Source organism: Leucoraja erinacea, chromosome 34 (genome assembly GCF_028641065.1).
Source record: "Leucoraja erinacea ecotype New England chromosome 34, Leri_hhj_1, whole genome shotgun sequence".
Lineage (NCBI taxonomy): Eukaryota > Metazoa > Chordata > Chondrichthyes > Rajiformes > Rajidae > Leucoraja > Leucoraja erinaceus.
The window spans coordinates 11,400,019-11,417,772 of NC_073410.1; the positions used below are offsets into that span (position 1 = coordinate 11,400,019).

The window sequence follows — 17,754 nt, forward strand, 5'->3', positions numbered from 1 at the left end:
CCCAGCGCTGGAGATCCCGACAACGGGTGCTGTCTGCACAGTTTGTACATTATCCCTGTAGCCGTGTGGGTTTTCTCCGAGATCTTCAGATACCTCCCACACTCCAAAGACGTACAGATATGTAGGTTAATTGGCTTGGTGTATGTGTAAATTGTCCCTAGTGTGTGTAGGATAGTGTTAATGTAATTAAGTAAGTAAGTTTATTGGCCAAGTATTCACATACAAGGAATTTGCCTTGGTGCTCTGCCCACAAGTAACAACATGACATACAGTGACAGTTACGAATGGCTCAGAAAACACTAAACATTAATAACAATAAAACATTAATGATAAAACACCATTGATCAAGCATGTGAACCAACAAAATACCAGATCAAAGTGTGCGGGGATCACTGGTCGGTGTGGACTCGGTGGGCCAAAAGGCCTGTTTCCGGGCCGTATCTCTAAACTAACCTAAACTAAACAAGAGTCGGAAGTGATGGATTCAAGAAGTGAAGGTGAGGCAGATCTAGGAGGTCAAAGCACATGGAAAGCGGGTTCATAGTTTCTGGATGACGTCTGAAGAAAGGTCTCGACCCGAAACGTCACCCATTCCTTCCCTCCAGAGATGCTGGCTATCCCACTGAGTTACTCCAGCTGTTTTACGCCCATCTTCTGGGTGAGGTTGCCAGGACGGCTATTGGGAAGGTCCTTCGGGAATGCCAGGGCTGGAAGAGAAGCCATCTCTGGTGACCCCCCAGTTGGCAAATGCGTGGATAAGAATGAAGGAAAATATAGTCCAACCAAACCCAACCATATCCACGAGCCGCGTACAAACAAACATAAGCTGTTGCTAGGAGACACAAGAAACTTCAGGGGCTGGAATCTTGAGCAAAAAACAGTGCTGGAGGAACTCCGTTAGCCAGGAAACATCTGTCACTGATGGTACAGTTTAAAATGAATATAAACACACTGTTCAATGAAGTATCCTCTCTCCAGTAAAGAATAAATCTACAGTTACAGAGGAATGTTCCAAAGAGATTTGCATCCCAGACATGTACTTACAGACTAAAATAGCTCGTGAAATATTTTCCCTGTGAAGGTGCCTCTTTAAGACACATTCAGCTGTTGCCATCCAGATGTCTATGATACCTGATGACAAATGTTTGACCCCCTCCCCCCTCTCCTCCCCTCAGCTCCATAACACTGGGGGTGGACTCTATCCCACCCAACAACTCCCTCGATGGCTGGAAAATGGCCCAAGTCTTGACTCACAATGTGATCAAATTAAACAGGGACACTGAACTCAAATATAACAGAGAGGATTAAATATATACGGTCTGCAGAAGGGGTTGTGACCTGAAACGTTACTATCCATGTTGTCCAAGATTGCTGTTTGACCCGTTGAGTTACTCCAGCACTTTGTGTCTTTTTTTATTTAAACTTGCGCCTGCGGTTCCTTGTTTCTGTTAACTATACTTGGCTTTTCTCAACTCATCTGCAGGATCTAGACATTGCAGGTATTTTTGCTTAGTTTCAAAGATAAACTTCATTCATAAAATATAAAAATATAAAATATAAAATGAAATGAAGAATAAAGGGGAGGCTATTGAGGACTGAGATGAGGAAAACCTTTTTCACCCAGAGAGCTGTGAATCTGTGGAATTCTCTGCTGTAAAAGGCAATGGAGGCAAATTAACGGGATGTATTCAAGAGAGTTGGATATAGCTCTTCGGGTTAACGGAATCAAGGGATATGGGGAGAAGGCAGGAACGGGGTACTGATTCTGGATGATTAGCCATGATCATATTGTATGGCGGTGCTGGCTCGGGGGGCCGAATGGCCTCCTCCTGCACCGATTTTCTATGTTTATATATTTCTACATATATATAGAAAATAGATTTAATTGTCTTTGAATGATACAGCATGGAAACAGGCACGTTGTCAGACTTGAGGCCAGGCTAACCATCGATCACCTGTTCACACCAGTTCTGTTATCCCACTTTAACATCCCTTTGGGACAATTTTTTTAACAGGGGCCAATTAACCTACGAACCTATGTGTCTTTGAGATGTGGGGGGAAACCAGAGCACCTATAGGAATTCCATACAGTCACAAGGAGAACGTGCAAACTCCACACATACAGCGTTAGAGGTCAAGATCCAACCCTGGACTCTGCCACTGTGAGCATCAGCTGTGCCACACAAAATCTTTATTAATTGGTGAACTGAGAACGATGTGGATATTGAAAACTATATGTCAATGAATCTTTTATTTTAGAAAAGATGTGCTTGTAAAAACAAGGAAATACAGATGCTGGTCTAACTTCAAGTTCTGAGTTGGATGATCAGCCATGATCATATTGAATGGCGGTGAGGCTCGAAGGGCCGAATGGCCTACTCCTGCACCTAATTTCTATGTCTATGTTTCTAACATGTAGAATGGATCATTGTGTCGGGTCGGGACCCCTCTGAGGTGACATTTCAGGTTGGGTGACAGAGATGACATTCAAAATGTGATCTATGCATGTTCTTCAGGGATGCTGCCTGACCCACCCTGCGTTGCTCCAGCACTTTGTGTCTTATTTTAGACTGTGTTTGATCAGCTTGAGTTGTCAATGCCCACATTCCTTTGCCTTGTGCGTGTGTTGTGTGTGATGTTTCTTCATTCTCCCAGCAAGTCTCCCATCGGAGGCAGGGACCTTGGTGTCTTGCTGGACCTCCCCTGCCTCAGTGAGGTGGGGGGAGGACAGCTGCAGCCCATTTTACGGTGTGACCTTGATTCGTCACGGTTTGGCGAGCAGCACAGGACACACCACCACCTCCCTCTGCTCAGCTCTGGGCTCTTCCCACTGGCTGGGATGCCGGATATTACAGGAGCGGGCAAGACATTACCTGCCCTGAACCCGGGCTCTGTGAGCTGGGAGAGTACAGTGCTTTAGTGCGTGCGGGCTGCTTTCAATGAGCGCTGTCGCGGTTTGGATCACACAGTCCCGGCGTTACATTGTGCGAAACCTCTCTGCCGGGCGACCAGCAGCCCGCCCGGGGATGTCTCATGCCTGAAGCTCACCCCATCTTTCTGTGCAGCCCCTGCGCTCGGCTTCTGTGCGAGTTCTGCCCACCGTCTTATAGGAGTTTGCAACAATGCTTTGTTAGCAGAAGAGGTAGGACACGAGAGATTTCTCATTCAACTTGCGCCCTTTGTAGCTACTTTGCGGCCGGCCAGCATTGGTGGTGTCCCGGACCTGATAAGACAAATGCTTTATTGACTGTGACTCATTTCAATGGTTGCAAACTTTTCCAAAATGTTCAGTGCAATCAAGAGTTTTGTGCATTCTTTGCAGTGGTCGGGAGAGCGTTGCTGCTGCTAAGCTCATTGTAACGAACGCGGTTACATTACATTTCCCCAGGCGGGCTGAGTATTGAGTAGCAGTGTCTTGCGGCGATTGCATTGCATGCAGGAACGCAGACAATGCAGGAACATCGGGCGGGGGGGGAGAGGGGGAAGGGCACGGTGGCCATAATCCGAGGTGCTTTTTCATTATCCCAAGGGACACTTTACACACCCCTTCCCCAGTTTTGGGCTCCCGAAGAGTGGCAGAATTCCCCCCATCCGAGCAGATTGCAAACCCCGAATCAAAGGGAAGGTTTAAATTTATCATTGCCACATGTACAGAGGTACAGTGAAAAGCTTTGTCTTGCATGCCAAGAAATCAGATGTGATGATACTACACATAAATATAATCAGGTCAAACTAAATTGCAGTAGATAGAGCAAAGGGGGAAGATACAGATACATAGTTCCCACCATTCTCACCAGTGAGAGGAGCAGAATTAGGCCATTCGGCCCATCGAGTCTACTCCACCATTCAACCATAGCTGATTCATCTCTCCCTTCTAACCACATTCTTCTGCCTTCTCCCCATAGCCTCTGACACCCGTAGCACATTAGTTTCAGAAACAAAGTCCAATGATCTCAATGGGGTGGAGGTGAATTGGACAGTACCCTCGTTTATAGAAGGACCGTTCAGAAGCCTGATAACAGAAGAGAAGAACCTGTTCCTGAGTCTAGCAGCGTACACTTTCAAGCTTCCGTACCTCCTGCCGGATGGGAGCAGTGAGAACAAGGAATAAACGGGGGGTGGGACAAGTCTTTGAAGGCTTCAAACGGTTCGTCTAGAACCGTTAGTTCATTTTTTTTACTTCCAGTTGACCCAGTATTTGAGTTTGTTTAAGAAAGAACTGCAGATGCTGGAAAAATCGAAGGTGGACAAAATTGCTGGAGAATCTCAGCGGGTGAGGCAGCATCTATGGAGCGAAGCAATAGGTGACGTTTCGACCCGAGACGGGTCTCGACCCAAAACGTCACCTCTTTGCTCCATAGTTGCTGCCTCACCCGCTGAGTTTCTCCAGCAATTTTGTCTACCTTTGGTATTTGAGTTAAGTTTATCCTCACCTGTACCGAGGTACTGTATACTGAAAGCTTTTGTTGTGTGCTAACCAGTCAGTGGAAAGACAGTATGTGATTGATTACATGGTTACATACATGATAAGGGGAATAACATGAATAATGTTTAGTGCAGAATAAAGTCCAGTAAAGAGACTCCAGTGAGGTAGTTAGTACTTTGGAATGGTCTCTATTTGTTATGAATCCCCTTTATGAACCTTCCTTGGCCCTCTTGCCATGATTGTTCAATGCAATTAGATTGGATTGTTTTGAGCTCCATGTAGATTAAGAGCATCGAGGGATGGGGGGTGGGGGGGTGCAGGAAAGATGTAGGAATGAACTGCAGATGCTGGTTTAAACCGAAGATAGACACAAAAAGCTGGAGTAACTTGGAGGGCCAGGCAGCATTTCTGGAGAAAAGGAATAGGTGATGTTTTGGGTCTCGCTGAGTTACCTCGGCTTTTTGTGTCTATCCTTGGTGCAGGAAAGGATCAGCCAGGAACTTACTGTACGTTAGGCTGAATGGCCTCCACTTGCTTCTGTTTCTGAAGCGCGTGTTCGAGTGGCTAATGTCACAGATGGGCTTGGGACCCTTGCAGGATCAGCAGTGGTCAGCCAACATCTGCACTTTACTCTGCAACCCCCATTCATTGCCACTAATTCCCTCAACTTAATCAATACTTCCTAGCTGTCGTTTATCTGTTCTGGAATCCCCCCCCCCTCTCCCAATGCTTTGGAGAAGGAAAGATGGTAAGAGGTGTGTGTACATTGAGCAGAAATATCAGTAAATAACTGGTTTCCGTCTAAGTCCTATGCATTCCAATATAAACCTCAATATAAATTCTCCTTAAAACCTATTTTGACCCTGCTTTTCTCCATCTGCAATAATATCTTGTGTGGCTTGTTGTAAAATGGCCACATTACATACGTGTAGGACCTGGGAGCATTTACAGCATCAAAGTTGCACCTTGGTATCGTTGCGGGTGTGTCGTTTCTCTCCATGGACACTGTGAATATGTACAGAATGTATTTCAAAGAGCTTTGGGTGGCATGGTGGTGCAGCGGTAGAGTTGCTGCCTTGCAGTGTCCGAGGCCGGAGTTCGATCCTGACTACGGCTGCTGTCTGTGTGGAGTTTGTACGTTCTCCCTCTGAACGTGTAGGCTTTCTCCAGGTGCTCTGGTTTTGTCCCACGCTCCAAAGACAGGTTTTTAGATTAATTGGTTTCTGTAAATTGTAAATTGTCCCTCGTGTGTAGGAGAGTGCTCGTGTACGGGTGAGCCAAAGGGCCCGTTTCCATGCTGTATCTGTGATGAGTGGTAGCAGAATTGTGGAGAGTTGCTTGACATGAACGAAAAATTAGATTACAGATGGGACTAATGGGAACGGTCATGAGATGGCATAGACTCAGTGGGTCGAATGGCCTCCTCTGTATATGAGGAATGATGATGACATGGTTGGGCCCAGATGCGTGGGGAGAGTGTACTTGATTGATCAGTTGGTATATTTTACTCTGGTGCTTGCATACACACTGGGGAACTGGACAGATTTACTCACCAGTCAAAAAACATCATAAACAAAGTCGCCATCATCAAATGTGCCTTGCTATATGCACGATAACATAGCTGGCAATCGGGTTAGAATCTTGTGGTTGTGGAAAGTTGACGAATCTAACACTGGCACAAATCAAGGCAGATGTGAACAAATGTTGGCAGTGTGAAGGGATGTGAGGCGGGTTGCTCACTGTGTGTTTGGTCGTTGTGAGTTGCTGGAGGTTTGGGAACGGCACTGTGCCAATGGGAACCACCTACATCCTGTTTCCGCTTCACACAGCACAACATAGACCCAAATAGCTTGAGTAACTCAGCGGGGTCAGGCAGCATCTCTGGAGACAAGGAACAGGTGATGTTTCAGGTCTAGACCCTTCTTCGGACTCAGAAGCCTTCAGGAGTGTGAAGAAGGGTCTTGATCCGAAACGTCACCTATTGAGTCTGAAGAAGGGTCTCGACCTGAAATGTTACCTATTCCTTTCCTCCAGAGATACTGCCTGCCCCGTTACTCCAGCTACCTGTCTATCTTCAATTTCCTTCTTCTATATCTACCCAAATGTCTTTTGAAAGTCATAATTGTATCCTCATCTGGGGTTTCCTTGAGCAGATTAGTCCAGATATGGACTCCACTGCGAGTGAAAAGGTTATCTCTGAGGTCACTCTTAAATCTCTCCCTGCTCACTTTAACCCTATGTCCTTGAGTTTCCCATACATCTACCTAAATGTCTTTTGAAAGACAGTTGGATCCCACATCACCCCGACCAGCTCTGCTACAGAGAAACAGTGGTTCTGCAAATGGCTGCTGCATATCCCAGGGAAAAGGCTCATTAGAAATTGTAAATTGTCCCTAGTGTGAAGGATAGTGCTCGTGTATGGGTGAGCCAAAGGACCTGTTCCCACACAGTTTCTCTAAAGTCTAAAGCTTTCCCATTTTCTGTGAAAGGATAGCAAATTGGCTTCATGGAAGAAAGCAGAGGGTGATGGTGGAAGGTTGCTTCTCGGACTGGAGGCCTGTGACTAGCAGTGTGCCTCAGGGTTTGCTGCTGGGCCCGTTACTGTTTGTCATCCACATCAATGATTTGGATGAGAACATACAGGGCAAGATTAGCAAGTTTGCTGATGTTACAAAAGTGGGTGGTTTTGCAGAAAGTGGAGATGGTTGTGAAAGATTGCAGCAGGATCTGGATCAATTGGCCAGGTGGACACAGGAATGGTTGATGGAATTTAATACAGAGAAGTGTGAGGTGTTACATTTTGGGATGTCTAACAAGGGCAGGGCCCACACAGTAAATGGTAGGCCTCTGGGGAGTGTTGTAGAGCAGAGGGAACTAGGAGTACAGGTGCATGGTTCCTTGAAGGTCGAGTTGCAGGCGGATAAGGTGGTCAAAAAGGCCTTTGGTACTTTGGCCTTCATCAGTCAGAATATTGAGTATAGAAGTTAGGAGGTCATGTTGCAATTGGATAAGACATTGGTGAGATCGCATTTAGAATATTATGTTCAGTTCTGGGCAAAATGTTATGGGAAAGATATTGTCAAGCTTGAAAGGGTTCAGAGAAGAATAAAATTGACTTTGACTTTGACTTTGACCTGCGTGGGTTTTCTCTGGGTGCTCTGGTTTCCTCACACACTCCAAAGATGTAGGTTTATTGGCTTCGGTAAAACTGAAAAATTGTCCCTAGTGTGTATAGGATAGTGCTAATGCTAGGGGATTGCTGGTCGGCATGGACTCGGAGGGCTGAAGGGCCTGTTTCCGCGCTGTATCTCTAAACTAAATAAAATAAAATCCACACTCAATCTTCTCTCTCTCGGTGAAAAGAATCCCTGGCTATTCCAATATTCCTGGCAGATAATCGTTTCATTTTTGGAATCCCCTTCCTAGTCGTCTTTTCTTTGATCTGATTTATTTTTTGTGAAGTGGAGAGGAGAACCTGTCTCTTATTCCTAATGCAGTCTAACGGTGCTTTCATGTGTGTTTAATATAACTTCAAGGAATAAACCTGATTACTTGGGTTGGACTGCCATAGCTTATACTTGCAATGTAACTTACCAACCAAGGCTAGACACTAAATGGTGGAGTAAAGGGCTTGTCCCACTTGGCCGTCATTTGCAGGTCATTTACCCGTCATGACGGGTAGGGTGTGCGTGGGTGATGCACGCATTGTGCATGGTGAGGCGTGGAATCGCATGCGGTGGCACGTGGTATCGCGCAGCGCTCCGGGATTGCGTAGTGTAACAAAATCCTTGCGCGCCACCTGCGTGGCGTATAGCGTACGCACGTTGATGCATTGGCGACGTACACTGGCGTCCCGACGTCTCACGTGTATTGCGTGGTGACGCATGGTTACGTCACCGTGCGTCGATGTCCGTAACCGCAGGGTATTCTAATGACGTCACGCGCACCAGACGGCTGTGCTGATACGTGATTTGCGCACGATGTCGCCCATCACAACGCGTCGACCTATTTTACATATGACGCGTAAATGAGGCGCAAAGGACAGCGAAGTGGGACAGGCCCTTAACTCTGCGCGACAGGCAGCATCACTGGAGCGAGGGAATGTGTGACGGGTCTTGACCCGAAACATCACCCATTCCTTCTCTCCAGAGATGCTGCCTGAACTGCTGAATTACTCCAGCATTTTGTATCCATCTTCGGTGTAAACCAGCATCATCAGTGTGATAAGGAAATGTGTTTATTGACATTGGGTAGTGATTATTTGAACAGGTCAGAGTATGAAGATAGCAGGCAGAAACAAACAAATAACAGGCATGTTTATTATTGGTTATGTTACATGAAAGGAATTGTCACATCCTAGACTTTCTCCAAATATATTCTACTGCAGCCTGAAGGTCCATCTCTTCAGGCACCCTCTGCCATTTGAGTTTGACTTCAGACTGACGTGGGACACGTTTACCTCTGCTCGCTGATCATTACTTTTCTGAACAATGCCTTGTGTTTGATTTTCCTCTCGTGGTTTCTCATGATCTGCAACATAATGTCAGCATGTCAGCAGTGGATTGAGAGGTCATGGTGGCACATGGAAAGAATCCTCGCAGCTCCAGGGACCTGGGTTCAATCCCGACCGCTGGTGCTGTCTGGAGTTTGCATACTCTCCTTGTGGCCATGCAGATTTCCACCAGATGCTCCAGTTTTCCTCCCACCCACCAAAGATCTGTTCGTAGGATAAATGGCGAGCATAAATTACCCCTTGCTGTGTCAAAAGGTGCAGAGGGCCATTGATGGGCTTGTGAGAGAGAATAAGTTGGAGGAAAATACGGAGAGGAGGAATGGCACTGATGAGATTGCTCTTTTGGATCGGAGGGCCAGTTGCAATCACTGCTCCGCTGGCGGTGACTCCTGCTCGAAGGAGTTACACACCACCTACTGATGTTCCAGGGACATTGGCTCAGTGACCATTGTTCATGGGTTAGTTTATACACTAAATCTGGTCCGATTTGACCAGGGGAGATGAGGTGAGTTGGGAGCATCAGTATAGATATATATAAACACGCACACGCACACACACACACACACACCCATGCACGTATATACACCACGCATTTACATATGCACATGCACACCCATACACGTGTGTACACACACTCGCATACATACACATACAGCCCATACATACATGAACCCCCACCTGGCTGATTGTCACCACCTCCCTAATCTACCGTTGTTGATGCCACCTAGAGCATTGCCTTTGATTATAAATCAGCCAGGGTATCACAGACCACGCATTCTCCAGGCAAATAAGAAGAAATGTAGCACAGATGTTGAAGCAACAGTGATGTCTGAGGAGCACTGCCTGAGGAGATCACTGGAGTCATGCTGGTTTGGGCCGTGCACCATTGCTGGCCCCGTGGAGCGTTTCCGTCACTTTTGGGGGTTGGAGTTAGAGCTCCAGATGACGCCGCTTGTACTGTGCGTTGCAGGTTGAGCTGAAGCCAGAGATGCCACAGTCGGGTTTGTCTAAGTAGCAGCTTCCATACTTCCAAGCCCTTGGAAATATGAGAATGCTCTTGGGTTGGATGTTGTGCCAGAATGTGATGTATCGAGCTTGGATGGTAAAAGGGCATTCATAGTTGGCACTGAGCAGGTGAAATGATTAAATGGAAATCATAGAACAATTAGGACGATGGCAATTTGACCCATAAAGTCTATCCCTGCTTCCAGTGGAGCAATCTGCAGCATATGTCATCATAGATTGGCCTACTTCTCCCCTGAGTGTCCATTCTATTACCCTTTTGAAAGCCCAGAGTAATCATGTTCTCACTATCCTTGCAGGCAGTGAATTCCAATTCTAACTATTCATTATAAGCCCCGTATCTGTGGCCTAAAACCTTCAATGTGTGTCCCCTGGTCCTTCAGCTATTTACAAATGGGACCAGTTTATCTGTCTCTTTCTCTATCCTGTTTATCTTCAGCAAATCTTTTTCTCACCAGCGAGAACAATCCCAGCTTCTCCACTCTAAACTTGAAATCCGTCAACTCTGAATGAGCGCACAGTGGCGCAGCGGGTAGAACAGTTGCGTCCCAGCGCCAGAAACCCCAGTTCAGTCCTGATCTCAGGAGCTGTCTGTGTGGAGTTTGCACGTTCTCACTGTGATCACGTGGGATTCCTCGCGCATCCCAAAGACATGCAGGTTCGAAGGTTAATTGGCTTCTGAAAGTTGCCCTTCATGTGTGGGAAGTGTATGAGCAAGTGGGATAAGAGAACTCATGTGAATGGTCAGAGTGGACTTGGTGGGCCAAAGGGCCTGCGTGCAAGCTGTATCTAAACTAAACTAATGAATATTTTCTTTTATATTAAAAAATTGTGTTAAAGGGATTTAAGATTATTCTCAAAAGGTATATATATTTTCTCCTGTATCTTGTCAACATTGTGAGAGAATTTAGAAAGGCTTTGTCATGTATGTGTATTGTTATAAATTCTGCATAGGGTTAAAAGTTGTTAAGTGGAAAGTCAATGTTTTAACAGTTCACAGAGCCAAAACAATCTTATTCCTAATAAGGGATTTAAAAATTGACCGGAGCATTGTTTAGTTTAGAGATACAGCACGGAAACAGGCCCTTCGGCCCACCGAGTCCGTGCCGACCAACGATCCCCGCACATTGACACTAGCATACACATACTGAGGATAAATTACAATAATACGAAATTAACGTATTAACGTACCAAACCTGTACATCTTTGGAGTGTGGGAGGAAACCGGAGATCCCGGGGGAAACCTATTCAAGTCACATTGAGTGTGTACAAACTCTGTACAAACAAGCACCCATGGTCAGGATCAAGCCAGGCTCGCTGGTGCTGTAAGGCAGCAACTCTACTGCCGTGCTGTCCTTCAATTGTAATTAAAAATACTTTATAGAGTAAAGTGTATTTTAAGTTTGACATTTGACATTTCAGTTCCCAGGTTAAAGAAACAACGTGAATCGGGAGGGAATGTTATTAAAGCCTTAGTCGGGGGAAAATCACACCTGCAGATTGCGATTTATTCCAGGTATATTTGGACAGCGTTTGGAAGATACGGTGCAGTGCGAGAGGAAGTTTGGAAGGCATTTGGCTCCATTACTAGTGGAACAGTGTGTGGACTTTATCAGAGAACATGGACTCAACGAAGAAGGGTTATTCCGCATGCCTGGGCAAGCCAACCTGGTCAAAGAGCTCCAGGATTCTTTCAACTGTGGAGAGAAGCCGCTATTTGACAAGTAAATTCCTACATTTTATATTGTTCATGTGCTGGAGGCTACTGCTGTTTATTTTAGTTCACTTGCAGCCAATGCATTATAAACCACTAAGACGTGTTTGCTGCAGGAGGCTGTTTATGTTTGACCAACCACCAGCAATGTTAATGTAATACAGCAGGATTGGTCATTAGTCTGGAATGTGAGCCTGAATTGAATGGCAGATTAGTCTTAATGGGCCAAATGCCTTGGTTCTGCTCCTATAACTCATGAACCTAAGATGAGTAATAGTAAATGCAGGTCGGCCCCAAAAGTCGGGGGTGTGGCTGGGGGGTCAGGATCCGGAACTCATTCACATTACCAGCTGGTTGCAGAGTTCTTGTGTAGAAAGGAACCTGCAGATGCTGGTTTCCACTGGAGATGGACACTAAATGCTGGAGTAACTCAGCGGGCCAGGCGGCATCTCTGGAGAAAAGGAATGGGTGACGTTTCGAGTCAAGACCCTCCTTCCGACAGCTTCAACCCAAAACGGCACCAATTCCTTCTCTCCAGAGATGCTGCCTGTCCCGCTGAGTTACACACGCATTTTGTGTCTACCTGCAGAGTGTTGGTTTGTCTTCTGCTCCTTTTAAATTCGCCGGACTCTCTGGAAAAAAATGTATTATCGTTTAACACATGTAAAATAACGTAAAACACAAAAGTATATTTGAATGTTAATAATGGATGTTGCTCTTAAACGTGAAAATCTTCTAACGTCATTACCAAAAACCCAAGGGTACTGTGTACTGCAGTGTTTACTGTACCAAGTCATTATATATGTAAGAGGTTCATAAGGCCATGAGTGGCTTTGAGTGGTTTGTAATACACTGACTTCAAAATAACCACCAGTTATAAATTGATATCTTTAAGTCCTGATACCTCTTCTGCATGTTTTCAAAAATCTCTGGAGCATTGGAATAACGATTCACCTTTAGCTAAATTTTTTTTCACCGAAGGACTAACTCTCAACAACATAAAGTCAACATTGACTCCTATTGATAGCTCTGTGTCCAAAGACTGTTGATCCTTTTATGTTCATTTTGTGTCTCTCTTTCAACCAGCGATCGTGTTTGTTCTCAGTGAAACCATTTCAACCTATTCCCATTCTCTACATGTAAAAAGTTATCATTTATCATTATTTTATTTTCTGATCCCAGTTTCCAATTGGAGCCAACTAACAGAGAAAAAAAAGATTCCCAGCCAGGCTTGGAACAATTTAAAGCAACTTTATAAAAAAATTGGAACCTGAAGTAGAGGTATTAGATTTGTGGCCTCGGGGGTTATGGGGAGAAGGCAGGAGCATGAGGGAAAGACAGATTAACCATGATTGAATGGCAGTCTTGACCTAATGGACCGAATGGCCTCATTCTGCTTCTATAACATGAACGTATATAGAAACATAGAAAATAGGTGCAGGAGTAGGCCATTCGGCCCTTCGAGCCTGCACTGCCATTCAATATGATCATAGCTGATCGTCCAACTCAATATCCTGTACCTGCCTTCTCTCCATACTCCCTGATCCCTTTAGCCACAAGGGCCACATCTAACTCCCTCTTAAATATAACCAATGAACTGGCTAGTAATAGTAGTAAATGCAGTTTTGACTGTGGGTCAAGATAATAGATAATGAAGTAATAACTATGTGGGTCAGAATAGGTGGAGGTGACTTATTACTGGGTGGTGTTGTGCTGGATTCCATGTGCTGACAGAAACTGCTGACTAATTGTCATGGCTTTACAAAGCTCCATGACTCGTGTGTTTGCGTTTCAGGAACACAGACGTCCACACAGTCGCATCCCTGCTGAAGCTGTACTTGAGGGAGTTGCCAGAACCAGTCATCCCGTTTGCAAAGTATGAGGACTTCCTTTCATGTGCACAGCTGCTGGCCAAGGACAAAGAAGAGGTAAGCGAACCCGGGGCCCTTTCAGTACGTTGAACGATAGACGTTGTGTCCTTTTTATGCCAATTGTTCCTGAAAAAAAAGGACCATTCCTTTTGATGCAGACACAAGGAACTGTGGAAATGAACACAAAATGCAGAATTATTTACACCCCAGTGGTATGAATATTGATTTCTCTAACTTCAAGTAACCTTTGCATTCACTCTCTCTCCATCCCTCCCCCACCCAAGTCCCCGTTCTCACCCAGCAAACTGCTAACTATGGCCTGTTTCCTTTATCACCGTTACGTTTTTGCATATCTTTCATTCATTTGTTCTATATCTCGGTAAGTCACTGTCTATATCTCATGTTTCCCTTTCCCCCATACCAGTCTGAAGAAGGGTCTCGACCAGCAACGTCACCCATTCTTTCTCTCCGGAAATGCTGCCTGTCCCACTGAGTTACTCCAGCATTTTGTGGAGTGCCAGCCGTAGGAACTCGGGGCATCAGGTAAGTGGACATTTTTCAACATGTTGAAAAAACGTCCACGAGTTGAAAAAAATTGCCCCGAGTTCCTACGAACGGCTATTACTGTAATTCTCCGAGTTCAAATCAAGGGGAAAACTCGGGAGAGTTCATGAGTAACTCGGGAAAGTGGGACAGGGCCTTTACTCAATGGGTCAGGCAGCATCTCTGGAGAAAGATTGTTTCATGATGTAATGTTTTGGATTGAGACCCTTCTTCAGTGAAAGTAGAATGGAGGGAACTGGAGGTGGGAAAAGGCCAGAATCAAGCAGTATTGACCGACTATGGGCCATCTTTCATTTATTTGCTCTATGTACATTTTCATCTTTCCCTCTTCCCTGACTCTCAGTTTGAAGAGGGGTCTGCACCCGAAACGTCACCTATTCCTTTCTCCAGAGACGCTACCTGGCCCACTGAGTTATTCCAGCTTTTTGTGTCTATCAACAAGGGACCATTGTGGGCTCCACCCTTCCGTGGTCATCTGTTGCCAGTCCCGCTTTGTTCCGGCCTTTTCTTACTTCCAGTTCCCTTCCCTCTACTTTCAGTCTGAAGAAGGGTCCCGACCCGAAATGTCACCGTGCTTTGTCTCCAGAGCCACTGAGTTACTCCAGCACTTTGTGTGCATCTTCAAGAGTATTTAGTTGCTATATTGCACCAGATATGAGGTATAGAGTCAGTGTGTGATACAGTGTGGAAACAGGACAAACTTGCCAACATGTCCCAACTGCACTAGTCCCACCTGCCCGCGTTTGGTCCATATCCCTCCAAACCTGTTGGAGGGATTTGGACCAATGAAGTTGATACTTGCCGCAGGTTTACAGGCACATTAGATAAACCCGGCAAATGTAAATGTATAACAAAAATATGTATTCTGAGTCTGCATGGTAGTGCAAAATCCAAATTGCATGAACACCATGGTGGTGCAAAGGGTGTAGGGTTGTGCAGGCTGCTTCAAGGGCATGATGTTTGATGAGAGGAAGCTGGTCTTGAACCTGTATCTATCAGCTTCCAGCATCCCTACCTCCTTCCCAATGGTATCTACGAGAAGAATGCGTCACTAGGTTTGGAAGGGCCCGCTGTGTGTATATATATATAGGCAGATGGGCTGTGTAGGAAGAATAGAATAGAATAGTTTCTTTATTGTCATTGTAACATGCACCATGTACAACGAAATTTAAAAATGTCAGCCAGTCAGTGCACCATTCAAACATTTCTAAAAGCTAACGGTACATACAAGGTAAAATATTAAAAGATAAACAACTAAATAAATATCACAAAAATAGCACGCATAAACACCCAACCCTCCATCCTTCTGTCGATTTCACAGTGTACCACAGTCCCTTAGTATGTCTCGCCCCTGCGTTCCTTGGCGGCTACATTTAATGCTTTTATAGCAGTGGGGTAAAAACTGTTTTTTAGTCTGTTCGTCCTTGTCCTTGTAGATCTGTACCGTCTGCCTGACAGCAACAGTTCAAACAGGGAGTGTCCGGGGTGGGAAATGTCCTTTATGATGCTCTGGGATTTTTTGGTGCAGCGGGAACTGTGTAAGTCCTCCAAGGTAAGGAGAGGAGCTGCCAATGCTGCTTTACACTGAAAGCGATATTTCGACGATAGACACAAAATGCCGGAGTAACTCAGCGGATCAGGCAACATCTCTGGACAAAAGGAATGGGTAAAGTTCACACTCAAAAAACAGACTCGGTCTGAGGAAGGGTCTCCACCCAAAACGTCACCTATTCCTTTACGTTTAAGAAGGAACTGCAGATGCTGGAAAATCGAAGGTAGACAAAAATGCTGGAGAAACTCAGCGGGTGCAGCAGCATCTATGGAGCGAAGGAAATGGGCAACGTTTCGGGACGAAACGTTGCCTATTTCCTTCGCTCCATAGATGCTGCTGCATCCGCTGAGTTTCTCCAGCATTTTTGTCTACCTATTCCTTTGCTCCAGAGTTACTCCAGCATTTTGTGTCTGTCTTAAGCAGGTGGTCTGGTTACCGGCTGAACTGAGCAGGTTACAGGTGGCACTCAGCTGGGTCAATAATCTAATCAATTTTAACTGCCTACCTGTCCAATTGACCTTGCACAGCCAGGGTTAAATGAGTGCATTCTTTTTAAGTGTTCTCCTACCTGGTATTGCTGAATTAATAATCTGCCTTTGTTTGTTATTCAGGGTGTCCAAGAGCTGATCAAACAGGTTGCTGGACTGCCTCAGGCCAATTACAATCTGCTCAAATACACCTGCAGGTGGGTTTTCTCGGCTTGGCTCAGCGGTCGGTGGGCGATGAAGTGTATCGGCATGTAATTGGGAAATACTCTGTGCGTCGCTTGGTGGTAGCTCACTGTTTTATTCGCACTTCACCATTTCTAAAACGGCCGCGGAATTGGAGTCTGTCCAATATTATGGGCAGCACAGTGGGGCAGCGTAACGTTATTGCTGCCTCACAGCGCCAGACTGCACGGTGTTTATACCTTCTCCATGTATTTTCCCCGCGTGCGCCAGTTTCCTCCAACACTCCAAAGACGTACAGGCTTGTAGGTTAATTGGTTTTGATAACATTTTAAAATTGTCCCTAGCGTATGTAGGATAGTGTCAGCATGTGGGGTGATCGCTGGGCCAAAGGGCCTGGTTCCACGCCGTAATTCTGAAGGTTAAATCTCTAAACCAGTGGTTTCCAACGTGGGGCGTACGCCCCACAGGGGGGCAATTTGATTTTTAAGGGGGGCAATTGAGCGCGACTGAGGAGGTCTGGGTCCAAATTTTCGATTTTTATTTTTTAGGATTTTCCATCAGGTAAACATATGTAGTTTATGTTTCAGATGTTATTTTGAGTAAATAATTTTTTTGGGGTAAAAAAGGTCTTTATTGTGTAGTTATTACATAATCACCGCGCCATCGCTCTTCATGCACGTCGCATAATTTTCTCTCACTTTATTACCTGTGAATACTCTTTTATTATCATATTTATCATTATTATTATTTTATTACCACCGAATGTTTTTTCTTTTTTTTTTACAATTTTCTAGTAATTTCTTGCTCAGAACTTTAACTGTCTTTTGTTTATTTCATTTTTCTTTTTCATGGATGCCATGTTCTTTTGAAGCTTGTTTAAACCAAGGTATTGGCGTTTTAAGCTTCTTCAGCTGAAACAGAGTTCACTTTTTAAATGATAAGAATTATATATCATCATATGGGGGGGGGCATCAGGATTTTAGAGATGATTAGGTGGGGCATGGCCAAAAAAAGGTTGGGAACCACTGCTCTAAACTCTATAGTGTGCTTGGGTCTTTTATTGCAGCATTGTTGGTACTACATTTCACTTCCTTGCCCTTATGGTATGGGAACATTAAAATGAGATAACATTTTAACATGGGCAGCAGCCAAGTTACGAGGTTAAAAGATGGCAAATTGGCCAATTCCAAGGTGGACCAGCAAATGCTGCTTCTTTACGTGTCCATCTTGTTACAAATGTTGACCTCGCTGTCATCGTCCGTCCTGAAAATGACGCAAGCTTCTGGCGACAATCAGTGGGAGCCATCACTTGTCACAACAGGTGATGGTGGGAGCAGAATTAGCTCGGGATACATCCAGTTTCCAGCCCTGCGACGTGGACACTTCTGCTATGGGGCCAGCAAATGCTTGAAATTACAGA

At 45.2% G+C, this 17,754-nt stretch overlaps 1 protein-coding gene across 4 annotated transcripts in view; it reads left to right on the forward strand.

Annotated features, from left to right (window-relative positions):
- LOC129712991 (rho GTPase-activating protein 22-like) overlaps positions 1-17,754 on the forward strand; it is a 151,073-nt gene that overhangs the window by 116,097 nt on the left and 17,222 nt on the right. For 3 of the 4 annotated variants that reach the window (XM_055661826.1, XM_055661829.1, XM_055661827.1), the window contains exons 3-5: positions 11,479-11,686; positions 13,472-13,604; positions 16,275-16,348. In XM_055661826.1, the coding sequence (XP_055517801.1) occupies positions 11,479-11,686; positions 13,472-13,604; positions 16,275-16,348 (415 nt within the window). Of the gene's footprint in view, positions 1-1,666; positions 3,143-11,478; positions 11,687-13,471; positions 13,605-16,274; positions 16,349-17,754 lie in introns of those variants that run through there. The other variant, XM_055661828.1, reaches the window with a different exon arrangement.